The sequence below is a fragment of the Bemisia tabaci genome, chromosome 3 (genome assembly GCF_918797505.1).
Source record: "Bemisia tabaci chromosome 3, PGI_BMITA_v3".
In the NCBI taxonomy this organism is placed as follows: Eukaryota; Metazoa; Arthropoda; class Insecta; order Hemiptera; family Aleyrodidae; genus Bemisia; species Bemisia tabaci.
The window spans coordinates 49,846,554-49,859,875 of NC_092795.1; the positions used below are offsets into that span (position 1 = coordinate 49,846,554).

Here is a 13,322-nt window from a genome sequence, read left to right on the forward strand (position 1 = left end):
CTGCGCGCTGCACATTAATTTGCATGTTTTTCAATGTCTTTGATGTTTTTCCATAAGTACCCACTTGCATGCCCAGAGGTTGTCTCATTGGCCGTCGAATGGTCGTACTGATACATGATTGGCTTCTCTGAAGAACGTGCTACGATTTACGAGTACCCATTTCCTTGTTTTTTTTTTTGTCTCCGGCTCACTTCCGTCCATAACCTCAAATTGTGTTGCCAAATAAAGAAGTGCGAAATTGTTTTCAAATTTCTCTGTTTTTCATGTAGAATGTTGACTTGACAATTTGTCTACCGTGACTTAGCGTAATTTAAATTCCTGACTAAGTGGCTACATAGCGATACTGTTTCCTTTCCATCATCTCACCAGGAAGTCTCTGCTCGGCTTGTAATGCACAGCCAACTTTAAGCTCCTCCGCAATGACAGGATTCTTGCAAGCTCCTAACGCGGTCAAAATCTAAGCTACATCTATTCAACTCATGTCCAGCATCTGAATGTTTCTAAAGATCGACAACCTCCTCACTAATTGTATACCATAATGGCTGAGTCTAATTCTACCCTCGAAAAGTTCTTCAAGAGCTACCGAGACTATGTCAGTCAGAATCCGCAGCTGACATCAGATATTGAAACATCAGTGAAGTGGATCTCGTACATTCTTGCAGGTAAATTTTTCACACCTCATCGATTTTCTCTCTAAACTACTCCTCTCTGGTCTCAGCAAATAATCTGCTTACAATGAAAGTACTTTACAGCACCAGCTTGAGTTCTAGACAGCTCCACTTCTGTAAGTATCATGATTATGTTCATCCTATGACTTACTGAGTCGTAGATTATCACACATTTATACCTGTACCTGGTCTAATTTTTCATTCAGTTTCTCCATCTCAAATAAGGATACCTGCTTTATCTATCAGGAGATAAATTTGGAGGAAATTGATATGTGCCATTGACCACTGAAGAAAAGGATGATAATTCTAAAAATCTAGGGTAGAGTCCACACCAACAAAACTAATGCACTTTTGGAGTGAGGAAATGTCATGTTGAAGTTCGTATTTAAACCTATGCTAAACTGAGGATGGCTAATCTTTAGTTGTTCTCCAAAAGTGTGTAATCTTACATTCTCAACGCAAACGTTTTCCTTTCAAGAGAGTTGACAAGATTGTCATTGGCCCTTCGATCACCACGGACATTTGGTTATTCGTTGTTGCAATGTGCATCTGTTGGACCCCTCAACATAAGTAGTTCAGTCTAGACTCTGCATGTGGCTCTTTTAATGAGGTAGTACGTCTGCAACCCTGATTGCTTATAGCATTAAAAAATTTGTGGAAGCAGCAATAGCGATCTGGATGACAGCCAAATACTCAGGTGCAAGGCATTTGCTTATATGCTTGTAGTTAATTACTTACATAAGGGCAGGTTGTAACCCCTTAAGCTGTCTCACCTCTCCTGCCTTTGGTCAAGTCTTATGCATAGTCGGTATTGTGCTACTTAAGTCTATGGTCAGACTGCCTGGCAGGAAGTCTCCCCTCTCTGCACAGTATTCATTTTAAAGTTATGAAAGAGACTCTCTTTTAAATCAAATCGGATTGAAATGTTAATAAGGGCATAATCTTCCTCATGTCCCAAATGAGGATAAATTTATGTTTATCACTTTCCATTGCGTATCTCTGAGAAGAAATAATTCCAACTCACCTTATTTTTCATCTGTGCTGCTGGTCAGATCTATTCTCAGTGATAAGCCAGCTAGACCATCTAATTGAAGGGTCTGCATAAGTACATGGGGGTTTTAACTACTACTCGTGGCATGAATTATTTTGGAGCTTGCATTCTGGGAGCAACAAATCTGTGATGTAGCTTGCGCATACTTAAACACAGAAATTTTTTTCTCAGAATTTCAAATTTTTGCAATAATTTTTTGAAAAAAGAAAACACTGATAAAAATTTGCAAGATCATGTCACATAGGAAAGTTATTTTTGAAAAACCTTATTCTAGCTTTAAAAGCATCAAATATCAATTTTCCATAACCTTATTTAGACTTAGTTAAAAAACAAAAAAAAAAAAAAAGCTATGTTAGAAATTGATAATTTTTTCTTTCTTTTTCAGCTCGTATTGATGATTCAAGCGTTTGGTCAGAACTGGTATATTCGCTATCAAATCTACTTGTTCTCTTCAATGATCGGATCATAGCAAAATCTCGTAACCTAGCTAGTCCTACCATCACTAGTGCGGAAACTTTGAAGACATGGTTAACAGTGTTGGAGTACTCGGAAGTTTTCATTGAACTGTCTTGTTACAAAGTGCTTGGCAAAAGGGGCAAGTGGGCCATCATCTTAAGCACACAGATATTAAAGTAAGTTTTTATGTTTAAATACAACTGCTACTTTGATATTATTTTTCAGCAGAATGGAAAAATCCATTGATAAGTTCAAGTTATTTCTTTGTTTCGGTATTTGTTAAATCTTACGTTCATGCATGGAATACAACTTGCAGTTTTATTTATTTTATTTCCAAGTTATTGAAATTTTTAAACGTCGCAAATTGATTAAAAAGCTTTAATCAAAATACTCCAGAAATCTTTAACACTCCATATCATTAATTAGGTCTTCATAAGTTTAGAGAATTAAACAATTTATTGACAAAGAGGATATGAAAAGACCCTCAAAGCTCAGAAAAGTGCCACCTTTTCAGGCTACCTGCCAATTTAAAATGGTGGTGTAAAGAGACCTGCAGTTTGTCAAAAAAAAAAATTGTTTTTCCATGTTCTATCAAACGACGTGCCATAAAAAGGAGGTCTTAGTATGAAATTTTCCAAATTTCGGTGGCTTGCCCCTGTCAGGGATCCCCTACGAGAGTTGAGAATCGTAATCCCTCAAAAAGTTTCCTCCTTAATTGTATAAACAAAAATTCAAACTGAAACGCTTTACTGTACGGGTCAAGGAAGTTTTTTGCCCATCCCAATTAGTATGCCAAGGCGTAAATCGACCACTATTTCACCTTTTAATTTTTCATAGCTTAGAATCTTTCATTCATTAAATAATTGTTCCACTGCAGGGTTTTTCTTTAACTTATTTCAAAATCATAATTTTTTTGTTGCAATTTCTGTCTGTTCAAAATGAAAAATACCTAGTGAGGTAAAGGAAAAAATAAGAAATTTCAATTCAAAAAATTAAACCTATAATCAATGTATCATTCAAACAGCTAATAAAATAACTTATAATCTAAAAAGTAAAAAAAGGCTCAAGTGGAAAAAGGGGGAAAAGATTAAAACCATCTTTTAAGGAACAATAATAGCAAATATACTTTTGCTGTATCTAGTCAGGTAGGATGACGGGAGGCTCATTAGAAGAACTAGGTTTATCTGCATTGAGTTTCCAAGACAAGTACATGTTCCAAGAGACTGCTACCATCTGGACGACAGGTACTCGGTAGGCTAAAGGCACAATGGAAAAGTTTGTGAGTTGAACCCATGGCCACAGCTAGAACATAAAAAAAATCACAAATGAGCTTTTTCTTTTGCAGCAATGGAAGTCAGACACTGAATCTGAATTTATTAGGATTGATTTTTTTGAAGTGAGAGAGACTGCTCGGAAGCTCTTAATGTGATAGATATTGCTTGCTAAGATTATATGGCAACAACCATCAGTTTACCTGTAGATACTTACATCCAACAAATTGTAAGACCAATTATCCTCCCAAGCATAGATTCTCTCCAAGTATACTTATCTGACAAGTCATGAAAATTACCATCGACAAAATCGAAATTACTTAAATGAAATTGTCTCAAAATCGCTTTCGGCTGATTTGTCTGAGTGTTGGATGATGAATTAATTTTTGAATAGGGAGCTATGAAGGAAATTGATATGAGAAACAACTTGAACTGCAGTTAGGAACCAACTCACCATATAATTAGCCATCAAGATGTCAAAATAATTTGTCTTCAATTTATTTTTGGTCTCCTCCAATGACTTCCCCTGCGCAGTATTCACAAGAGATACAACTATGGCTAGAAAACAAGGAGCAAAACAACACTGGTCTATGGATACCTTGATAACCAATTTCTTGAATCCTCCTCTTCCAATCTGTTTCTCTAAAAGTCCAAACCAAGTTTGAAGAGTTGGTCCCTGCGAAACAAAGGAGACTCGTCAAAAAATGTAAGGGTTAAATGGAAATCATATTTAAGAACCCTATCAAACTTGTTTCAATTTGGGGCCGTATCACCGAGAAACGGTCCTCTGTGAAAAAAATGAATTATCCATCCCTTCAGCTTAGTTAGAAAAAACGGTTCCTTTATGAGTTTTTTTCCTAGCTTCATGAAAAAGAAAGCAGAGAGTAGCCAAAAGTAATTTGAAATAATTACTAATTCATATCTTCTTAGGCTTTTGTTTTCTCAGCAGGTGGACATTTTGTACTGACTCTAATTTGACATTAAAATTCTCATTTTATAGGGGAGCATGATCAATGCTGTAATTCTTCACTTCTCATTTTGTAAAACAGAAACTACCAGAAAATTTAACCAAAAATAGACTTTATCATTTTATTATCATAATTATTGGAGAACCCTCTTACAATAAACAGTCCAACACTCCCATAACGAACGGTCCGCTCTATATCACACGGCTTCTTTTCTATGACTGCTTGAGAAATGAGGTCTCCAAATCCCATAAGAGCACCTGAAAAAAAAAAATTAATTTAAGTAAGCCAACTCATAATGAGTCCTGTCAAATCAAGCATAAGAAGTTCAATTGCATACTGCATCAGTTCAACATCAAATAAACCGATAGATTATTAACATTTTACATGTTGCTAAAGATGAATGTGTGAATTAAAGTTTTCTCATCAATTTATTGAAATTTTGCGGATATACCTATATTTGCAAATGCTGTTCATAAATGCCATGAAATACTTGACAAGGAATTATAAAAATCTTATCAAAGGCAATACGTCAATGGCTCAAGTAAAAAAATACGTACCTCCAGCTGCAACACTACAAATATCCGTTCTTTTTTCATTTTTTTTTAAAAGAAAAAAAAAGAAATTTTTATCTCTTAAAAAAAAATTGCTCTGTAAATCTCCCTCCCTAATTCAGAAATTATGGAAAATGTCAGGTAGGTATTGTGGTCGACTTTCTTATGAAAAATGATACATAATTCGAGATTTTAAATTTTTGCAATGGAAATATATAATTTTTGATTGCAGTCATCAATATTGTGATGTCTAAGTATGCACCAGCAAATAATGAAGAAGTATTGATACTTATTTTTCCTATCTAAAATTGAGAGTGGAAAAAATGTTCAAAATGAAGTGTCTAGAACCTGCGACTGAGCAGGGAGTGAGTGAATCATGAAAGTCTTAGAAATTAAGTCAATCCCCTAACATAGGTCTCAAAGCGTACTTCACCAAGGATCGGTTATATAAGATTATGTAAGACTTACTTGCTTGAACTGCTTGAGTCTTTAGAGGATGATTTGTCAATATAGTCTTGTAAGCATTGTATATTGATTTGAAAACAGCCATACTTTCGGATTGATCACTTACTGACAGAAACTGCTCCCGAAATCCAAATATCTGTCTATCCCAGTGACATAACAATCTTCCAGTATCAAATTTCAGCTTAGGTAACTTTCGTTCAATTATCCACAGTTTTTTTCCATCTTTACACGAAGGTTAATTTTGCGGGCCGCCCGCAGATACAATTTAGTAGAGATCCACTAATCCACTATGCTGCCACAGCAGTTATTTATGGTCTTGACTGATAAAAACTCACGATAAATTGCTGATAAGGAGACCGTGAAAATGTGGGCATGTTCACATTCTTTACATCAATCTCGAAAAGTTAGGTTATGTTGATACGCGGTTACAAGGTTGCCAAGCGTACACAGATATTTAAATCCTCGCTTTTGAACTCAAAATTAAACAGCCCTCACCATAAGGACACTGTATTTTGCCTATAAACTAGTTAATTGGTGATATGTTGTGCCAATAATTTTTGGAATACTCTTCGAAGCACGTAAAATTATTCACTGTTCAGTCGAGAAGCGAGAAATATGAATGAAATTTAGCAACTACGTGGAGGCAGTGGTATGCGGCTTCCTTCAGCCAATCCCAGTCGTCGACGATAAAAGGCGCCAAACACCATTCGTTTGAATTCAATACCTGGTGCCTCGATGACCCGTATCCGTATGTCTGCCGGTCGGTGTGGCGATAATAAGGTTTTACCGTGCTCCTGCATTTGCCCCGTCATTGAACTTAGTGCGTCAATTTACTCAGTAAATCTCTGTTTTTATTTTTCAAAGTCGTTGCACTGCAAATTTATCACGCAATTATTACTGAATTTTAAATCTTAAGTTCAACTGCTTTATTCTAACCATCAAACAGTAGAAACACATTACCCTTTTTCTCCTCATGATAATTTTGTGAGTTTTATTTTCATCGTCTAGGTGAAAATAGAAAGCTGTTGCTCACTTTCTATGACTAATTTTTTACCCGGATAAGAAGCTTCTGATGGTAAACATATGTGTCTATGTGTGAGTGTACTTTACTATTCAATGTTCTTTTGTCATTTTCAGATGTTTGGCCAGACTGAGGCTCCTATTAGCCCATAAAGAAAACATCGTTGAAAGTCCACTGATTCGTCCTCTGAACAGGAACAATCTAGGAACAGAGCAAACTAACAGAAGAGTAGAAAAGAAAGACGCAGGTTTCAGACTGAAATCTGGGAAAGTAATTAGGAGTTTAAGCTCAGGTGAAATGAAGCAAAAATACTCTCAGCTAATTACTTTTAAGCAACGCCTGGATTGTTGAATCTTTATCAAATGACCTTCATCGATAAGAAGCAATGCTAAAATAGAAATTTGTTGATCAAGGGCATTCAAGAATGATTCAACAGTCAACCCGAAATTGTCACTTAGAACAACCCCAACGTCTTATCCGAACTAATCCAATTTTATCTGAACTTTATAACTTTATTTTTCCTTTAAGTGCTACATCAGATAAAAGTGAAAAATGCAAACCCTTAAATTTTTTTTGTCAAACGTAAATTTCATGTCAACTATTGGCTCAACATTTCTTGTAATTAACACCCTTTAACCCTTATGTGTTAAAGAAAAATTGATTATTTTGGGTCCCAGAACTGAAAGAAGCAATCTTAGCTTGGCTATGATCAATGAAAGGAAGGAATTAACTGATATTCATAAGTTTTGAATTACAGAGTTATTGCAACTATATGTAAGAAGAAATATTAATCATCTATAAAGAATCAAATTCTATCTTTATGTTTGGATTTCTCTGTTTTTCTTTTATCGAAAAATTCCTTCTTTTTCTTTTTATTCAGCGGCAGATCCACGAAATGCACATTTTTCAGGACCTAGACCTGTTGTCAATGGAGGAATACCGCAGAGCTCAAATGCGGTATTGTATGAAGACAAAGCTTTATTAGGGGAGGTATGTATGTTTAATGTCAAAGAATGCACTTTAAAATTTAGGTATGATGTACAAAAACACATAAATTGACTGTGGTGTCCTAAAAGCTTTACTTCTTCTTAATTTCTTGAAGAGCACTCCTAGATATTTTTCCTCAAAATTCATAGAGTTCATTTCTGAAATGTCTCAGATAAATTAAAAAAAATAAAATAAATAATAATAATAAATCAATAAAAAAAAATCATTTATCCTCTTCAGAAGGGAAATGTGATAGTGAATCTGAAATGTCACAAAATGAAGTACGTGATTTTGAAATATCACCACCATTATCTAGGTAATCTTCGTGCTATATGTAGTAGCGATAATTTATGTATAACTAAAGATTCGTTTGTGGGCAGGTGTTGGTTTGATTTTGATTCATGGTCACAAAATTAATCTTTGTCTAGTTGCCATCTTTGCAGATGAAAGTTTGTGAGCAAACTTGGAAATTTTAAAAAATGAAATAATTGAGAAGATCAAATGCTTTTAGTAGATCAGAAAGTAAGTTTCCACCAGGAAGCTTCTCAAAAGATGTTATCAATATTGTCTATCAGGCAAATAGTAGCAGAAGTGAAGAAGAACGAAAGAAAAAATCAGCCCTTTTTTTCAAAATGCTGACTTGCTCTGAATAAGTGGGTATTGTCTCCTCTCTTTTAAAGTGTATCAGAGGCAAAAAAAAACCTTTTTTAATCCATATTCACACTGATGCTCAAGGTTACAAAGAAAAGAAATGCTAGAATAGGATGACTAGCTATTTTGTTGTTTGAGTCCTCGGTAATTTAATTCTTGCAAGTCGGCAACTTTATTTCTCCTTCATTTGAAACCATTGTAAATCATCAATCCTATGGGGCAGCCTTCTGAAGTTATATCGATTGTTTTGCATACTGTCAAATGGAGGAATGCCAGTTTTATTATTACAGTAAGACCTCGATTTATCGGATATCACAGGACCGGAGGCCAAATCCGTTAAATCGCGGAATCCGTTAAATCGCGATCCGATAATTCGAGGTCTTACTGTATTTTGAAAGAATTGCTGAGAAGCACATTTTTCTGGTGCAGTAGGTAGTATCAATCAACATGAGCAACAATGGCAGGCACCATATTCATTTTCTTATCTATCGATTAAATTTTTACGTTTGTATTCAAGACAATTGATCTCAATTTTTCTCTCTTTCAGATTCTGTACATACTCAAACCAATAGTCCACCTCAGCACTCTTATTGCGGTTGGCAATAAAAAATCTTGGAAGCCGTATATAACTTCTTTCGTTTTTGATGCTTTAAGGTGAGTGTTTAAGTATGAGAATAAGTTTGTAGTTTCCATGAGATAGTCAGTTAGATAATATGACGCTGTTTGGAAATTATTTTGGAACTCTTGGAGGTTTCTCCATTTGAAGTTTTCATAATGAACAGTTATCTTCATTATTGCTTGAAATTCTGAATGAATACATATTATTCAGTTAAAAAGTCATATTCATTAAGCATGATGCTTTCAACTCCAAAGAAATTATTTTGTCAATCCTCAAAGCCTATAAACTTTGTGTTGAGGTAGTCATTTTTAACCTATTCAATCCTTGTTAGACACATCGCAGCTGGCACCTCTAGCCCAGGTTAGAAGTTTAAATCATGCAAAAATAATCTCAACTCTTCACTAATTTTTTAGGAACCAAGCCAATATTGAATTTGAATTAGCTTAGAAAAGACATAAGGGTTGGAAGAAAAAAAACAGCTAATGACTAAAATACAAAATAAGAAGCAAAATCAAGTTTAATTTTGACAATGAAAGGTGTGAACAGCAATTTTTGAGAATTTTAATTAAAGCTGTTGGTCAGTTTTTATTTACACAAACAAAACGTAAGCGGAGACTTACGGCCCGAGATAGGCATTTTGAATTTTTAGCCGTAATGTCTAAAACTTTCCGCCAGTGAACCAAAAGTTGTTTTAAAGCCAAGTAAAATCCACTGATTGTATTGATTCTTCTGTAAAATCTCTTATCAGGCAAAATCTTCAGTCGTAAAATGTCCAGCCATTCCATTTAAATCCTGCCATTTCTTTTTCAGTATCTACTTAATCAGATCGTCAACCGACCCACGTCAACTAACAGTCAACCAAAAAGTGGAGCTCTCACAACGAACGATATCACTGCTCATGTATCTGCTGCGCTCTCCGTTCTACGACAAGTATACGAAAGCAAGACTCAACCGACTCCTACTAAGCCTCGCTAACTCGATCCCTCTCTTCAGCACTCTCCTCAGGCCTCTCGCTGAGTACATTCCCAAATGGCAGGAAACCTACTTCTACATGTGGTCAAATTAGTCTGTTCCATTCAGGTATTGGGTTCAATTTTGGAGCTAACTAGTTAGCTTTCTTCCCTCCAGTGATGCTTCCGTTGGAATGTTCCTTTATTAGAACTGTTATACAATATCCGAAATGAGGTTCTTCAGGACACCTTAGAGTCCCTTTATACTGAGAGTCAAGACAATGTGAATCCATTTCTGATTGGTTCCCGTATTTTAGGCCTTCACAGTGTCACAAACGGGAATAAAGATTACATTTTCACCGATCGCAAAGATTATAATCTGGAATGGACCAGGGAATTACGGGTTCGGCAAGGAATAAACGGAATGAGAGAAGGAATGGAGAAAGGAATTTTAGAATGGGCCGATCAAAGATTACAAAAAACGTTCAATTTCTGTAATCTTTATTGCCGTTTGTGACTCCATGAGGGGGTGTTGTCTTGACTCTCAGTATAAAGGGACTCTAGGACACCTCAGAAAGAAACCTTTTCCTGCCAAAAATCTGTATCTTTGAACTCTGCTCGTTTTTTTTACCTCATTGTGAGTTGCAAAATATATTGTTTTGCTAACTTATCTCGCAATCGTAGGCAGTTTACCGACCCTGGTTTTGCTCTTTTTCACTAAATTTTGAATACCCCTAGAACTCATTATTCACGAGGATTGAACATTTTGAGTGTCGTGCTGTGCAAAGTAACATTTTGGTCTCTCTGAGACAGCCGGAAAGTAGTTGGATCTCGAATTATTTGTCCTGTGAAACGTTTATAGATTTTAGTTGGGGTGGAAAATTGAAAATAAGCATTTGAAATGACTTTAGAGTGACGGTTGGTTTCTCTATTCTCTGTCTAATAGGACAATCACTTTTGGTTCTGGATCTGCACTCAATGACTCAAAAGGTTTACCTTGATAACGCCAACATTGATGGTGCAAGTCCATTGTAGATGGATTAAGGTCAAACTGTTTTAGTTGAGCTAAAACCGACAGACTGATTTTGTTAAAAAAAATCAGTCCTATTAGTGGGTTTTTTCAGCATGACATCTTTGTTGTTCAAGTGTAAATGAGAAAATAGCCACTCAAAGCTATTTACAGTCATTTTATTAGAAATATGGTTATAGTAAAGCTGTTCATGTGTTATCCAATAATCTCTGTAACTCGGCAACTTTTTAATGTCCATTAGAAGATTGTAAGTTGGGCCAACTTACTGTCTTACGATAGATAAGATAATTAGGCCATATTATACTAAAATAATCATGTGGAGTTTTGCAGTGGCTTCTCGTCGTAAAATGACTCACAGACTCTTTCTGAACTGTCGGAGGCTGTGGATTATTCCACCAGATGGTACCCAAGCGTTCATCTGGTAGGACATAATCTCCTGACAAGTATTCGTCTTCAATTTATAGGGATAAATACCGAGACTCGTACATAAAATACTCGTAAAATACTCGTACTACTGAGTTTCAAAATTTCATTTTCTAGATCATGATCTTCTTTTCGAATCACAATATCCTCTTCCAGAACTACCTTTCGTGAGGGTTATATTCCAAGAAAACCTTGCGACTGGCGGAACCTTGTTCTTATGAGATAACAGGGTTTAAGGAAAAATCTTTGTTAATCCTACCTATTTCTTTGCTCTAAAAAACCCTTCCAGTATCGTCCATCTCATTCTATTGCAGAGATCCTTCTGCAGTTTGATGGACGTTAGGAGTGTTTTGGACTCTCGAAAAATTTAAAATTCGAATATTATCTCATGATGGCGTAAGCTTTCTAGCAAGTTTCTAGGGTACTAACCTCTTTTTCTTTTTCCAAACATTCCATTTTTTTGTTTTTTAATTTTGTAATGATTCATTAATTTTTAAAGTAATTTTAACAGTGGGGTACAAGAAGTAAAGGACCACCGTGCTGGTAAGGGTTAAGGTAAATCACCTACATCTTTTCTCAAAACATGTTTTACATGTTAATTGGTTTTGAACCTGCATTGGTGTTGTTAGGGAATGGTTAAGGGAAATAAAAACTTACCAAAAGATAAATAGAAGAAGAGATAGTTGTTAATACTCCAACAAATATAATCAATTGAAATTGGAAAGGGAGTGGGAGTTATTGCTTATTAGTTAATGAGCAATATGCAGATTGAACATGGTAGTTTTTTTCGAAACATTGTAAGGCTCATTGATGCTGACCAACCAATGCTTTTTTCTATTAAAAGAAGATAATAGAACTTCTTATGTGCTTGAAATTTACCTACTCACCCAAGAAGCACTAAGCATTCTTTAAAGTGTTCGGAATTCTTTTACTGTCAAAAATGTTTTGAATTATGATCATGAATAGCATTGTTTATTTTAGCATTTTTAAACTAATTACATACATGGACTTTAAGTTATGAAGACATTTTATTCCAAATTCTTTTGACAAGGCAATGCAAGATTTTTCCCATCTTAAGAGTATAAGAAACAGGTAACTTTTATATTGAGAGAATAGCTAAAATTTTTCATGCCTAAGTAATAACATGTTTGATCATTATATTTAGTCATATATGGAGTAATTTTTTGTATTATTCTTTTGATACATTTTTCCGTAGGCATGACGAACCAGAAGGGGGGGGGGGGGGGCTTTCAAACGCCATGCGAATCAAACTTGCATTTAGGAGGTACTTTTCATATCGTATCTCATTGTTTCAAAAGGAGCAATGCCTTACAGTAGAATCTTCAGAGGGGTACTGCTACATCAAAAATTCTGAATCTCTACACTGTGGTCTCTTATGATTTTTGGTAATCTTGCTTTTTACAAGAAACCTTTTTATCTATCCCCTTAGTTAGCATCATACAAAAATGGAAATACAATCTAAAATTTTGTTCAGATGTTTGTGCTAGGAATACCTAATTATGCATCTCATTTTTCTTTTGAATTCCTGTGATGTTGGGTTTCATATACCTAATTTTTATTATCTTGATGGTCTCTTTTTAATATCTCTGTCTTTAAGCTTTGCACCCATTTCCTTTTAAAATCTACCTATTTCAAAAGAAGATCATGAAATGACTTCTCCAGAATTTTTTGAACGCTGCAATTAATAGAAAAAGTTTTTTTATTGGTGGGAACTGAATATTTTGGAAACTTGTGACATCATTATAAAGTCACAGATTGATGGTTGCACCCGAAACGGACCTTTAACTTTGCATGATATTTTTTCTGATCTTCTGTGTACGGTCTCTTGTTTTAACACATTCAGTGTCCCTGATGCTATGTAACAACATCTCTCTGTAATTTTTACATCCTCATGATTTGTCGGGTTTTCCTAATTTACAAAGTGCATTGAAACTGCAAATATAGTTTCAATTCTTAAAGGGTGCGTAAGCTTTATTAAACCTGCAGTTACAAGTCCACAGGACAAAACTGCTATCAACGGTGATTTTTTTTTTTATACTCATCTATGAATGTTTTACAAACATAGTTTTCATTATTTGTTGAATTTTAGATTTTTAATCAAATGGTTTTTTTGTAAATATGTATCTGACTAAAATTAAGAAAGTAAATATCTCTGGTTTTTTGGTAATGTAAGTGAATGAATTTTTTTCC

The 13,322-nt window shown here is 35.0% G+C and overlaps 2 protein-coding genes across 2 annotated transcripts; one reads left to right on the top strand and one right to left on the bottom strand.

Annotated features, from left to right (window-relative positions):
• Positions 1 to 192: 192 nt before the first annotated feature.
• Positions 193 to 13,304, top strand: Pex16 (peroxisomal biogenesis factor 16). The gene is made up of 6 exons (XM_019041546.2): positions 193 to 662; positions 2,105 to 2,351; positions 6,568 to 6,743; positions 7,332 to 7,441; positions 8,637 to 8,743; positions 9,519 to 13,304. The coding sequence occupies exons 1-6, from the start codon at positions 539 to 541 to the stop codon at positions 9,772 to 9,774; spliced, it is 1,020 nt and encodes a 339-aa protein (XP_018897091.2). The 5' UTR covers positions 193 to 538; the 3' UTR covers positions 9,775 to 13,304.
• Mpv17 (Mitochondrial inner membrane protein MPV17) lies at positions 3,159 to 5,819 on the bottom strand. The gene is made up of 4 exons (XM_019041550.2): positions 5,434 to 5,819; positions 4,568 to 4,671; positions 3,901 to 4,122; positions 3,159 to 3,477 (listed from the first exon to the last, which is right to left on the bottom strand). Exons 1-4 carry the CDS (start codon positions 5,513 to 5,515, stop codon positions 3,313 to 3,315), a joined length of 573 nt encoding a protein of 190 aa, XP_018897095.2. The 5' UTR covers positions 5,516 to 5,819; the 3' UTR covers positions 3,159 to 3,312.
• Positions 13,305 to 13,322: the final 18 nt, after the last annotated feature.

Excerpts from the sequence above, each read along its gene's own strand:
- Pex16 (XM_019041546.2), top strand. The coding sequence starts at position 539 with ATGGCTGAGTCTAATTCTACCCTCGAAAAGTTCTTCAAGAGCTACCGA. Across the intron at positions 663-2,104 it reads GATCTCGTACATTCTTGCAG|CTCGTATTGATGATTCAAGC; the intron begins GTAAATTTTTCA and ends TTTCTTTTTCAG. Across the intron at positions 2,352-6,567 it reads TTAAGCACACAGATATTAAA|ATGTTTGGCCAGACTGAGGC; the intron begins GTAAGTTTTTAT and ends TGTCATTTTCAG.
- Mpv17 (XM_019041550.2), bottom strand. The coding sequence starts at position 5,515 with ATGGCTGTTTTCAAATCAATATACAATGCTTACAAGACTATATTGACA. Across the intron at positions 4,672-5,433 it reads GACTCAAGCAGTTCAAGCAA|GTGCTCTTATGGGATTTGGA; the intron begins GTAAGTCTTACA and ends TTTTTTTTTCAG. Across the intron at positions 4,123-4,567 it reads GGAGTGTTGGACTGTTTATT|GGACCAACTCTTCAAACTTG; the intron begins GTAAGAGGGTTC and ends TTTGTTTCGCAG.